At 46.1% G+C, this 13,355-nt stretch overlaps 1 protein-coding gene across 1 annotated transcript in view; it reads left to right on the top strand.

Moving 5' to 3' along the window:
- The window catches only part of CTNNBL1 (catenin beta like 1), a 153,422-nt gene that overhangs the window by 66,671 nt on the left and 73,396 nt on the right, over positions 1-13,355 (top strand). The window contains exons 6-9 of the mRNA XM_040981486.1: positions 320-413; positions 3,274-3,365; positions 11,980-12,052; positions 12,299-12,357. Coding sequence (XP_040837420.1) covers positions 320-413; positions 3,274-3,365; positions 11,980-12,052; positions 12,299-12,357 — 318 coding nt within the window. The remainder of the gene's footprint in view (positions 1-319; positions 414-3,273; positions 3,366-11,979; positions 12,053-12,298; positions 12,358-13,355) is intronic.

The following is a 13,355-nucleotide window of genomic DNA, read 5'->3' as shown; positions in this document are numbered from 1 at the left end:
AATACCACCGACAAGGGGAAAGAGCACCAGGCTGGGTTCCAGAAGGTCTGGCTTCAAGCGCTGGTGCTGCCCCTCGGTGACTCTGCCATCTTTGTGTCTGTGCTCTTTGCATTTCACCGTACTTAGGTTCACGTGGGGAGGAGAGCTGGCCTGTTCATGGACTTGAAGTCTGTGAAGGCTCATAAGAGATCCTGGGGTGAAGACTGCTGTTACTGCCCGTTGTTTATGCAGTGGAGATGCGAATCTGGGGATGGGAACGTTTGTGAGGGCTCTTTAGTGACCCTTGACCCTCCCTCCTCTAACCTCCCTCTCTCTGCAGGTGGATGGGCAAGTGGTGGCACTACTGGTGCAGAATCTGGAGCGGCTGGATGAGTCTGTGAGAGAGGAGGCCGACGGCGTCCACAACACTCTGGGTGAGGGGAAGGGCACCCATCACCCCCCCCCCCCGAGATTCTCAGTGCATGGCTTAGAGCTCGATGTTCGTGCCCCTTCTTCCTTCCCGATGGAGTCACCAGCAGGAGTGGTTTCATTCCTGCGGCTCCAGTTTCCCTTTTCCAAAATGAAGACCCTTGTATAAATTTCATATCCCTGCAGCTTTGGGTTCAGCTTGCAGGCAATAAAGGCACAGATCTACTAAGTAGGTAGCCTTTCTAAAAGAAGGCTGGTAGCTCCTTGCAGCAGACACTTGCATTCAGAAGTTGGAGTGAAATCTGTATTTTTTTTTCCTTTGGAAAGTGAAAAATCCTTACATCGTTATCTATTGGTTTTTCTTATCACTTTGCTTTCAGAGCTACAAAGTTTGGACAACTGTGTGCCTTTACAGGACTTTTTCTTTGAGAAAGAGTGTTTCTCTCTATATGTATAAATTGCTATGTGAGCTCATAATCAAAATATCGCTGTTAACATGACTACCCGTACATCACATGTTCATTGAAGTGGATTCCCGTTGAGTCTCTCTCCTCTTCCCTCTCGGACTCAATTCCCCCTGGTTTTTGCTGCCGGAAAGGTGCCAAGCCAAGAGCCTATTAGAAATGTGCTATTGGGTAGTTGTCTATTGTTGCACCCTGTCCCATGGGCTCTCTGAGCAGAACCTGAGAAGTGGGCAAGGTCCTGTGGGCACCAACCTTTTCCCATGATGAGTTTTGCTTGAAGCTCCTTTGTGTTTACTGTAAGACACCTCAGGTAACTCCTGGCTCTCTCCCATGAGGATGTTCATAAAGAGGGGGAAAGATGGGCACCTGGGAGTCAGGGAAGAGGAAACAGAAGTGTCTGTAACTTGAGGGTCAGCTCTGATCTAGAACAACAGTGCGCCATCACTGTCAATCTGGTGCTGGATTTTGGTGAATCAAAAGCTCATCAAAAGTCTTCACTGACTGCCAGTGTCATGGACAATCACCAGCCTGGCCATTTAGAGAGAACTGTCTGGCCTCAGCCTAGGCACCTATGAACAGTGCAGGAGATGCCTCCATTGTTGAGTGCCTGATCTTCATCAGGCACCTTATGCTGGCACTGGCATAGGTTATGAAGAATTATGATTAGCCATGGTACTGAGCCTTAAGGGCAGGTGGATGACCAGGTCCGGAACAGAAAAGGGACAGTGTCAGTGACAGATGGTATAGTAGACATCAGTGAAAAGCACTGTGGGAGTGAAGAGGAATAATCTCTTAAGTTGTTGGAACTTAAGGGAACCAGCTAGGACTAAATTTTAAAGGCAGGTGCATTTTGACAGGGGAAATAGACAGGCTCTAAGACAGATGACTGTCGTTTGCCAGATCATGAGTGGACATGGACTTTGGGAAAAGATTAGAAATGTCATGATGTAATGGGGATTGGGTCTGGAGGAGCTTGTTTGTTCAAATGGGGGAAGGTTTTGTAAACCACAGCAAGAAACTTGGGATTTCCTCCAGTGGGTGATAAGAAGCAAGCATAGGAGATTGGAATAAATAAGTTGATTTTTCCTAGAAGATCTGGAAAGCCATTGAGGATATTGTGCTGATCTTCATCACTCTGGGGTCTCATTGCTGCTCTCTTTCCACAGCTTTATTCTCCCACTCCTCAAGGGGCTGCCCACTCCTTCTTGAAGTTGCATTGATGAGGCCAGTGGTAGGCAAAGCAGGGAGGGAGAAGACAGGAGCTGCGGCAACTTCGGCAGCCTCTCCTCCTTCACACTGCACACTTGGCATGCTCTGGGCCTTGTGTGCAGTGAACACAGAGCTCTATCTGCTGTACGACAGCAGCTTTCTCTGAGATGTGGAGTGCAGGGGACCTTTGGGGGGAATGAGAGCTCTGGAGGCGTAAAGGCCTGCAAGTCAAAGTTACAGGGAGAGGGGAGACATGAAGAGTAGGAGAGAGATCTTCATTTGCTAGATCACTCTCCAAATGGTCAACAGCCAGATCTGTGCCAGTCCAAAGCTAGGAAACCAGGAACCTCTCAGGTCTCCCAGGTGGGCACAGGGGCCCAAGGATATGAGCCATCCTCCGCTGCTCTCCGAAGGCATAAGCAAAGAGCTGGATTGGAAGTCAGGCAGCCGGGACTCTCACCAGTGCCCACAGGGGAGGCTGGTGCCGATGGCTTTTTTTTTGATTGGGGGTTAGATGGTCTTCTTTCTGTTATCACAGTGATTCAGTTGCTTCATTTCAATATTTATTTCCTCAAATCTGAAGAGCCCTTTGTTGGACATAGCAGTGGCAGTTATATATACATCCTAGCACCTGGCAGCTCTCTGTGGCAGCATTGCCTTTCCCTTTCTGTAATTAAAATGGTCAGGCCAGCCTAAGTTGCCATGTCCTTGTTCCCACAAGATGCAGAGAAGAACTGAGGATGAGTGAATCAGGCTGGGAAGAGACTCTGAATTGACCATCCCCTGATTGGTTCCTTCTGCTGCAGCCCATCTTCCCATTGCTGTAGTTAGAGGCCTCTGGGACTCCGCTAATGCTGGGAGCTGAGCAGGCCCGCTCAAGCAGAGAGCCACCTTTCTGTGGGTTCTGCTCCAGTGCCAGTGCCATTAGTGCTGGAAATCAATCATTTATCGCTTTTATGAATGTCATCATTTTCACTTACAACCTTTGCTTGTAGCCTAACACGAAAGGAAAAAAAAAAAAAACAAATCATAGCAACTTCCCAGTTCATCTAAAAATGACGACACAGTGCCTGGCTGGGTGCAATGCAGGGAAGTGGGGAAAGGATTGAAGTGCCTGTCTTGGGAGGTGAGCTTGGTGCAGCCCTCCTGGAGCTGCCCTCCCCACTGACCACTGTCTATCTCCCCGCTTCAGCTATCGTGGAGAACATGGCTGAGTTCCGGCCCGAGATGTGCACAGAGGCTGCGCAACAGGGGCTTCTGCAGTGGCTGTTGAAGAGACTGAAGGTAAGCCTGGCCCTGTGGACAGCAGCCCTGACCCCAGCCCCGGGCCTGCTTGCTGCTCATCCCAGGGCAATGGGATCTTATCTCCTTTTGTTTACTTCTCCTTTTTTGTTTTAAAAGAGGAGCCTTTCTTTTATTTAGTTATTTGATTTTTTTAGAGAGAAAGATCTTTCATCTACTGAAGCTGGAATCAGGAGCCAGGACTTGAGCCCAAGTACTTTATTGGTGTGTTAACCACTGTGCTATGCACGCACACCAAGGAAAGCCTTGAGAAGTAGCTTTAGGGCCCTGCATGATGGTGCAGTGGTTAAGGTCCTCGCCTTGCACGCCCGGGATCCCATATGGGTGCCGGTTCTAATCCTGGCAGCCCCGCTTCCCATCCAGCTCCCTGCTTGTGGCCTGGGAAAGCAGTCGAGGACAGCCCAAAGCTTTGGGACCCTGTACCCGTGTGGGAGACCCGGAAGAGGCTCCTGGCTTTGGATCAGCATAGCATTGGCCGTTGCGCTCACTTGGGGAGTGAATCTTCGGACGGGAGTTCTTCCTCTCTGTCTCACCTCTCTGTATATCCACCTTTCCAGTAAAAAAAAAATCTTAAAAAAAAAAAAAAAAAAAAGAAAAGTAGCTTTAGTACCTTTGAAAATAATACAAGCATGATAGAATACAGTCACAGGATACAGAATGCGTAAAAAGGAAGGTAGAGGGCCCAGCACAGTAGCTAATAGGGCTGAAAGTTCTCGCCTTGCATGTGCCAGGATCCCATATGGGTGCCAGTTTGTGTCCCGGCAGCTCCACTTTCCTTTCAACTCCCTCCTTGTGGCCTGGGAAGGCAGTCAAGGACGGCCCAAAGCCTTGGGACCCTGCACCCACGTGGAACACCTGGAGGAAGTTTCTGGCTTCTGGCTTAGGATCTGCTCAGCTTTGACTATTGTGGCTGCTTGGGGAGTGAACCAGTGGACGGAAGATCTTTCTCTCTTTCTCTGCTTCTCTCTATAAGTCTAATTTTCCAATAAAAATAAATGAACCTTTTTTTTTTTAAGAAAGGAAAGTAGCATTCACCTCTCCTGATCCCCTCTAGTCCCAGAGGCAGTTCCTGTTAGCAAGATGATGTCTATTATTCCAGAATCAGAATCTTATGTACAAATATAGGAGAAAGTATGTGTTTTTCAGAGATGTACACTATTTTTTTAAGCAGGTAGATTTTTTCCACTGTCCTAATGGTTGCGCAGTTATCCCCTATACATAAACACCCAAATTTACTCAATACTTGCTGTATTTATAGGATTTTTACTGTTTTACCAGTGCTGCAGTGACTATCCTCATATATACATAGTTTTTTAAATTATTATTTTATGTGTTTATAAGGCAGGAGCAAACAGCTATGTCCTGGTCTCAGATGCCAAGTGTACTATTCTTTGCTTGCGCACTTGTCTCGGCTTGTCTGTAAGATAAATTCCTGGCAATGGAATTGATCCATTACCATGGTTCTGTTGAATTGTTCCCTCTCTTTCTTAGCTTAGTGTTTTTGATCATCTTTTAAACAATGACTGCTGTCCTACAGAGTAAAGGGGAAGAGGCAAGAGCTTCTTAAAAGAGGTTTGACCACAGATATGGTAGGAGGCCATTTGGAGCTGCTGTGTGCTACTGCAATGATCATTGGGCAGGCAAGGATTCTACTTTTTGCTGAGAAGGAGGGACACATTTGTAGGGGGAGTGCTTCTCTGGGCAGTCATGGCCTTCCTGTACTTCACTGCCAAGGGACAACCTTCACCTTTTCCCTCTCACAGTCTAGAACTTCCCCAATCCTACTTGTTATTAGCCATATTTTTATATGTGATAGATGATTACCTTAATATAACATCAGTATACCCTTAATATTATATGTTAATAATTATTTGTCCAGAGTAAATTTGTGACATGCCCTTATATCATACTGACATGAAGAGACGCAGTTATACCAGCTGACACACATGTGCCTGGCAGAGTTCAGTGGACTGTGCCTCCCCCAAAATGCCACCCTGACTTTGCTTTTAGCCTGAACTCAGCAGGTGGTTAATTGATGCCTTGTCATCCTTCCTACTTCCTTTGCCTTCATTGAACTCTAGATGTCCTTTGGGTTTAGAGCTACACTTGTTTTCCCCATGTAATTCCCCTTGCTACTCCCTAAACTCAGTTTCTTCTTTTTTCAATAGTCATTTTTATTCTCCAACTGAATGAGCAGTGGAGGAGTGAAAAATGAAACACAAAGGGATGGAGTGGATGGCAGGTACCCCAGTAGTTAATGGCATAGCCACAGGTTGGGACCCTAAGCTTAAAATATAAAAAATAACTCAATAATCATTGTGTCTGTGAGGTCAGGCCAATTTTTTTCTCAATTACATTAGAGCCATCTAGAAAGTAAGACTCGTTAGCCTTTCACAAGGTTTTGAAACTTTCCAGTTTGCTTTGTTTTTCTCTGGATTAGTAACAAAAGAAGGGAAATTGAGACCTTTGGCTCTGTGGCTTGGATTCCATTACCCTTATGATAGTGATACAGGGGCCTGTTTGATAGTCTGGCAAGCAATGGACTCTGCCCTTGCAGGCACAGTGTTTGTGTAATCCTCCAGGCATAAATAGCCATGTCACTATCTCTCAAACCGTTTGGAAAGGTTTCAGGGTGTATAAGCATTAAGATGCTATTTGGTGATTTTTCTAGTCCACAAGTTCCTTTAGAGATATCTTGTGCTGCTGAGAACATGAATGAAAATCTTGCTTAGGGGTGAAGTCAGCAAGAAGGAACATCTTTGAGAGCAATGCCTTGCTCTTAATTTCTCACAATCTGGGGAAGCACTTTGTGCAAAGGATCACCACAGTGAGAATCATGAGGCATCAGAGTTGCATGCTGGACTCAGACCCTGACATTTCCTCTTTGGCTGTGTATCTGGGAAGTATTCCCTGGACTAGTGGGCTACTGTTTTTTCAACCACATTCCCTGACCTTCCAGAGTCCTGGGCTTATAGTGAGGGTCCACTGAGGTGATCCTTTTCAGTGGTTATGGTTTGTCTGCCGTGCATTCCAGATCTGGCTTTGTGTTAAAATCCACTGGCTGCACTTTAGTAAGTTTGGATTCTGGTTCTACCCCACACCTATTCAGCCTCCCTGTCTCTGGTCTGTCTGAGAAAAATTCCACCCATGCTTCTAAGGTACAGCCACTGCTCAGTTCCCCCATCTTGAACTGTGAAGCTTGTTGTCCATTTTCATTCAAGAACCTGTCTGCAGGGATGCTAGGGCCTCTCCTTCACCTTCTCTGCCTGTCACCTGACCCAGTCTGACCTTTCCAATTCTAATGTTTGAGACATTGGCCTTTAGTAACTTTATGTAATCTATTTTATCTACCCTACTTTGCAGAGGTCAAAGTTATTTTGACCTCTGGGCCTGGCTTGGCTCTACTCCTTGGCTGTAACAGAACCCATTTCTTCTTTCTGTGTTCTAAATGATACACAACCTTCACGAGACAGCTTACAGCCCTACTCCTCACACATCCTTCATCATCTTTAGAACTGAAAGGAAAGTTATTGGTTCTTTCATAGATAAAAAATGAAAAGTTTGAACTATGGAAATGAAGTGCCTTGTCTAAACCCATTTGAGTGTAGCTAATGAGAGAAGGAACTAAGATAAAGACTCGTCTCCAGGATTTTCTTCATGTGTCCTTTATTATTTTTTTATTTTTAAATATTTTATTTTGAAATGTAGAGTTATATAGAGAGAGGGAGAGCCAGAGAGCCCACTACCATCTGCCGGTTCACTTGCCAGATGGTTGCAGTGGCCAGCACTAGGCTAGGTCGAAGCCAGGAGCTTCATATGGATTTTCCATGTGGGTAGCAGGGACCCAAACACTTGAATCATGCTCCACTGCTTTTTCCAGGCCCTTAGCAAGGAGTGGAGCAGCGAGGACACAAACTGGTACCCTGTAAGATGCTGGTTTCACAGGCAGCAGCTTTACTGGCTGTGCCACAGTTCTGGTCCCTTCGTACATCCTTCTGCAGCACTGCTTGCCTCTGGTCTTCACTGCACTCTTTCTTTCCTCTGTTTCGTTCTTTCTTAGTTATTCTCTTAGGAGAGATGATAGATCTGGGTCCTACTGCGAGCCTGTAACTTGAGACTCCCACGCTAGTACAGCCTCTTCCCTTGGTCGGCAAAGGGGTAATCTCATCACAGGGCTGACTCTGATGTTGCCATGTATGCTTATTTTCTTCCTCCAGATAGCTTTAAATTCTGAAGAGCAAAGACTGGATCTCTGTCATATTGGCATCTCCTCCCTAGTTGTTCTTAAAATGTGGTTCCCAGCTCAGGAGCCTTGGCATCACCTAGCAACTTATTCAAAATGCAAATCCCTGGGTCCGCGTGGACCCTCCCGAGTCTGTGAGACTGACGAGCGAGCCCAGCAATCTGTTCTAACAAGTCTTCCTCATGGTTCTGATTGAAGCTGAAGTCTGAGAACCAAGGCTCCTGGGTGCTGATGTCTAGACTGCTTTTTCCAAGCCTTGCTGTCTTACTGATCCTCTCATGTTTATGCAGCCTTCGGTGCCTGATTCTTGAAGTGAGTGACACTTTGGTGACAGGCATTTGGTCTCGAATTTTTCTTATGCACTCAACCTAACCCTGGATAGAGATATACAAGATTTGTTTTTTTTCGTACTCAAAGCCTCACTAATTGCTTCTATTGAGGATAAAACTCACTGCAGGTAACTGGAGTGTTACCATTACATGGGTGAGCAGGTAAGCAGGTGACAGTGATGTGAGGGAACACTGCCTCACATTCCACTTTTTTTTTAAATGGAGAATATTATCTTATTAGGATATTATGTACTATTAAAAACAGCAAAATAATGTAGAAATTTTCTTTTCTGAAGAAATAAAGTTATATTTTCCTTTGTTTCCCAGTTTAAAAAATTCTTTACAAGTTTTAGTGTGAGTTAATTAATGGAGGGAGAATCGGCCAAATTATACCACACGTTCAACTGTTTGGCACTAATGAGTTCCTGAATGCATTAATGAATGGAGAAGTCATCGCATATTCAGTGTATGAGTTAATGAATGGAGGACTGGCTAGGTTATACCACATGGACAACTGGCTGAGGCTAAAGTCCTTAGCCTCCTAGGACCAGGGGTTGCGATTTTGCCATGCACAATCTGCTCTGACAGTTTTGTACAGGGCTGTAGCTGTGTCTCAGCCTGCCCTGTGTGTTCCAGGGGCCGGAGGTGAGCTGCAGATAGAACCTACAGCTTCTGGCTGCGGGTGGTAGCATAATTGTTTTGTACTCTCCAGCAAAACAGCGGCTCCCCAAAAGGTGAAGTTTAATTTTATTCAAGGCTGCCACATGCTGAGTCCAAACCTAGGCTTGAGTCTGTAATTACTGTGACGGCTGAAAAACTGGGATGGTCAGGTCCCCACGATGAAGAAAGCCCTGCGAGCCCCAGTCCCGCTGCTTACCTTTGCAAGATTCAGGGGCCCACAGCTGCTGAAGGGATTCTCTCTCCTTTTGACTGGATGGTGCTGTCACTTGGCAGTATGGTGCCAAGCAATTTCTGGCTGAGTTTTAAACAGAAATAACATTTCCAGGATCGGTTTTGTCTTTGATTATAGACATAAAAGATTAGTTCCTACCTGCCTTGCCAGCCTAGCTTCTTGGATGTCTGTCCCACCGAATTAAAATATGTGGTCATTGTCCCACTGATCATCACTAAGCCTCCCCACCCCCGGCAGTGCAGGGCTGACGTGTTGCCTGCTTGTCACCTGCAGCTGCCCTGCCCTCCTCACCCCTGCCACCGTCGGCAGCTGAGGAAAGAATCCCAGAGAAAGAAAAATGTCTTCCTCAAGCCACGGGGGCAGGGCTGGGAGAACCTTTGAGGGTCAGTGCCCGGGTGCCTGTGAGTGTCCCAGAGCTCTGTGGCCACACCCATCTGGTTTGCTCATTAGATGCCGCCTTTGTGCCAGTTTTCGACAGGGTTTACACCTTAAGCAAAAAGTGACAATTATGAATTAATACTGTTGCTGTTTTTGCTTTGAGTAAATTAGGAACTCTATGGGGTCATACAGCAAGCCGTGGGGATTTCTTAGGGGTGCAGAGAAGTCTCAGTGGAGAGGGGCTCAGCTGTGGGGTGTCTGTTCTGTGTAAGTACGCCAGTTGTCTGACTGCAGTCACTGCAGGGAAGGATGGTATTGATCAGCACCGGGCATAAGAGAAAGCGGTTAGTGCAGCACAGTCATCTGACCAAGTCATTAGTATACAGGCATTACCTACTGTGTATTAGGTACTTTCATACTGCCTTGTTTATTTTCTTGATAGCTCACTGAAGAAGTGTGTGTGTGTGTGTGTGTGGTTTTGTTTTTATTTGGTTTGGTTTTTGTGTTTCCACTTTGCAAGGAAGAAGATACCAAGAGGTGTAAAGTCACAGATTCCGATTGCTGGCTCAGGGTGCTCCCAGCGTCACAGTGCATTGTTTGTTTTACAGTGCTCTCCCTACCCCATGCTGAAAAGTACCTAACAGCCCAGCTTCTTCAAGCTTTTAGGTCCCAACATGGTATATTTACACCCTAACAGTTTAGTGGCTGATTGAAAAAAAAAAATACACATAAATCTTAACTAGCATACCTATTTTCTGATGGATGTGTGCATCTTGAGGGGGACTGCACAACTCCTCAAACCTTGAAATCAGATCATATACTGCTCATTCCTATTACATATTGATTGTTCTCAAAACCTTGCTCCACAAGCATGTGATGTCATCAAAAAGAGATGCACCCGGAGCTAGTAGTTGGTACGGTAGTCAGCAGGTGTCAGGTGTTGGTGTGAGTTCCGAGTGGTTCCCCAGCTGCCTTGGCCCCGCAGGGTGTGGGAGCTACAGAGTTGGTGTGGCATCGGTAGTAATGTGCTCAGGAATCAAGCTCAGGTCTGATTCCCAGATCCATGATTTCTTTGTGTGTGTGTGTGGATTTTTTGTTTTTCCTTCACTTGTACTGTTTACTGAAACTAATTTGAACTCAGTGTAACATTTTAAAGTGTCCTAATAGTGGACAAGATCTAATTCATTTGTTTGCTTCTGTGTGGAATTCTGTGTTTCTGGCACATAGCAAGTGCCCAGTAAGTATTTACAGAAAGAAAGAGAAGAACTCTCCCCTCCCCCACAGTGGAGACAGGCGCTTATAAAGCCAAACAAAAGACAGGAGGCACTGGAACCAAAAAGCTCATGGCTGCTGGAGCCTCACGTCTTGGCTTCTCCCCATGAAGGGCATGTTATTTCACACACATTTGGCCCTTGAAAAGCTTCAGATGCGTTGGTGTGGTTTAAATCATTTAACATTTCCTAGTCACATTTGGTACATAAATAATTGAACACGAGGTTTTATTAGCAAGTTCTTGTTTCGGGTAGACACTCACCCTTTGGCATTCCACTTTTGTGTCTTAAATTCCTTTCTCTTAAAGTGAAATTCACCACATTGTGGTGAAGCCCCTGCAGTGTGTGGTCCTGCATCTCGTGAAACAAGGCCTCGAGCTTGCCCGGGGACCATGCCTTGCAGTCAGCGCATGTAAGACCTGGCATTTACAGATCTTTTAACCTCAGATGGGTCATACCTGGTCAGCCGCCTGCAATCCTGCGGGACTCACTCAGTCTTGACACGAAAGACGTGCACTGAAATGTTGCAGAGCACAGCTTGATTAGGCACCACACTCTCCTGTTAAGTACAAAATCAATGTCCAAACAGAACTGTGAATGGCGCCAAGGTGATAGAAGTGTTAGTTCCAAGATAAACACTTGCTATGTCCTTTCCAGGTACAGACATTATTTGTCATTTCAGGAGCCGGGTTGGTAGCAAAGGCCACTGCTGATTAATAATCGCTGTCCATGTGCCTGCATTTTAAGAATCACAGGTGCTAAAAATAAAAACATAGTGATGAGGCTCACTTCTGTCCAAGCACGGTGTCCAAGGGCCACTGTTCATGGTGAGCCACGCAGGCCCCTCAGCAGAAGCAGTGCTGTGGATGGCCATGACAGAGCGTCTGTGCGGGACACAGGTCCCCTCCGGAACACCAAGGAACAGAGCACACAGCGGGGAAAGAATTGTGGGTAGTAATTTGGGTGTTAAAATATTAACACATTTTTGCATATTTAATGTGGTTTCCTTTTTAAATAGTAGGCAGATTACGGCATACAGGCAGATAGGTTTATGATTTCTTATTAAATTTTAAGCATTAAAAAAATCCAAAAGGAACTACTTTGTAGAAATGCATTCAGAAATGGCTTTCTTTTCGCTTATCTTATGTCAGCTAATGTTCCACGCAACAGTCTACCTTCTGAATGAAGCTTTAGGAGTCTTAGTCTTTAAAAAAGAGTTCAGAACACCTCACAGTTCATTTGCCTTGAGGATGAGACACACCTACATCTCTGAACTAAAAACAGGCAGTCTGGGAAGGCTTCAAGGCAGAGGTGATATCCATTAGAGAGAACTGTTGTCTCCACCTTTCCTTTCTGACTTATGCTTTCCTTTAAATCAGTTCCTGCCACTTATGAAAGATTTGACCTGGGAAAGGAAGCCAAACCTATAATGGTTTTTCTCAATTCTTGGATTTCCCTATAGGCAAAGATGCCCTTCGACGCCAACAAACTCTACTGCAGTGAAGTGCTAGCCATCCTGCTCCAGGACAATGACGGTGAGGCTCCCTGTCTGTGTTGATATTCCACTAGGATAGGAGCTGGGCTTGTTGCACATCATGACAGCAAGCTGTTTGCCTTTGGCATCCCCTAGCTTCCCCTCTCTCGCTCTCTCTGCAGCTTTTGTACTCTGTCAGGCCGTATTGATTTTGCTTGCTGATGTATCAGTGTTAGACGGCTGTAAAATCTGACAGTTAGCTTCATTTTTTTCTCTCTCTCTCTTCCTCTGTTTTTCCCCCTTTTAGAAAACAGGGAATTGCTCGGGGAGCTGGATGGAATCGATGTGCTTCTTCAGCAGTTATCTGTGAGTAATTCTTACATGTCCTGTTTGCCATGGAGATGCACGGGCCACTTTCAATGATGGGGTGGAGTCAGACAAGACACGAAGGGATGGGCCAAGGGATGGGGGTACCTGGAGCTCGTCGGCAGGGTGGAAGTAGCCTCCTTGTCCTGCTTGTCCTGATCACTTGCCCTTTGGTGACCAGGTGTCACTGTGTCCGTGACATTGACTGTCCCTATGTTCCAGAGGAAATGTACCCCTTGGGCCAGGAATCCCAAATGACTTTCACTTGACCCAGGTCAGAAAGCCATGGGGTAGAGGTCACAGGAGGAGGGTAGGGAAGTCCCAGGCATTGGCATCTGGAACGAGAACTGAGAAACTGCCATTTGCAGAAAAATAGAAATCCAGCTGAAATGTTCTGCTGTTGGCATGCTGAAAACACTGAATATTTCTTCTAACAAAACTCATCTGTGTTATTCCAAAAACAGGACTAAAAAGACACCATTTGGATGCAATCTTTAGAGTGTTGGGAGCGTCAAAGATGTCAGTTTGCAGACGGCTTCCGTCTGGGTGCCAGCAGCCATAGCGGGTTGGCCTCCACCCCAAGAATAGAGCTGGGAAATGTGAATGCTTCCAGTTCTAAGAAGTCATCCACCTCCTCTAAGTTGCTGGATTAGCTCAGTCACCTGGAGGGGTGTGCCTGTGCAGCTAAATGGCTTCCTCCTCCTGTGGCACACTCTGCAGGCGGAGAGAAAGTATCTGCTCTAAGCCCTTCCCGTGTAGTTCAATGGCCCTCTCGTTAGGAACCTTCCCCTTCCTGGGCCACAGCTTGCCCCTCTGTATTGCAGCTGCTTTTAGAAGGGAAGGAAATGACCTGTGCTGGGGTAGACGAATGAGGGCGTTGAGTGCAGCTGGCCAAGTTGTTTCTTGGCCTGGTGGATCATTTCAGGGGTGCTCGCTTCTCCCACTTTAGCTATTTGTGTAGTGAAGGAATTTTCTGCACTTGAACTGTATTTCATAGT

The sequence above is a fragment of the Ochotona curzoniae genome, unplaced genomic scaffold, assembly GCF_017591425.1.
Source record: "Ochotona curzoniae isolate NIBS_2020 unplaced genomic scaffold, NIBS_Ocur_1.0 contig_3520, whole genome shotgun sequence".
Lineage (NCBI taxonomy): Eukaryota > Metazoa > Chordata > Mammalia > Lagomorpha > Ochotonidae > Ochotona > Ochotona curzoniae.
Note: the sequence above shows the minus strand (reverse complement) of the source record. Positions and strands in the feature narration are given on the sequence as shown.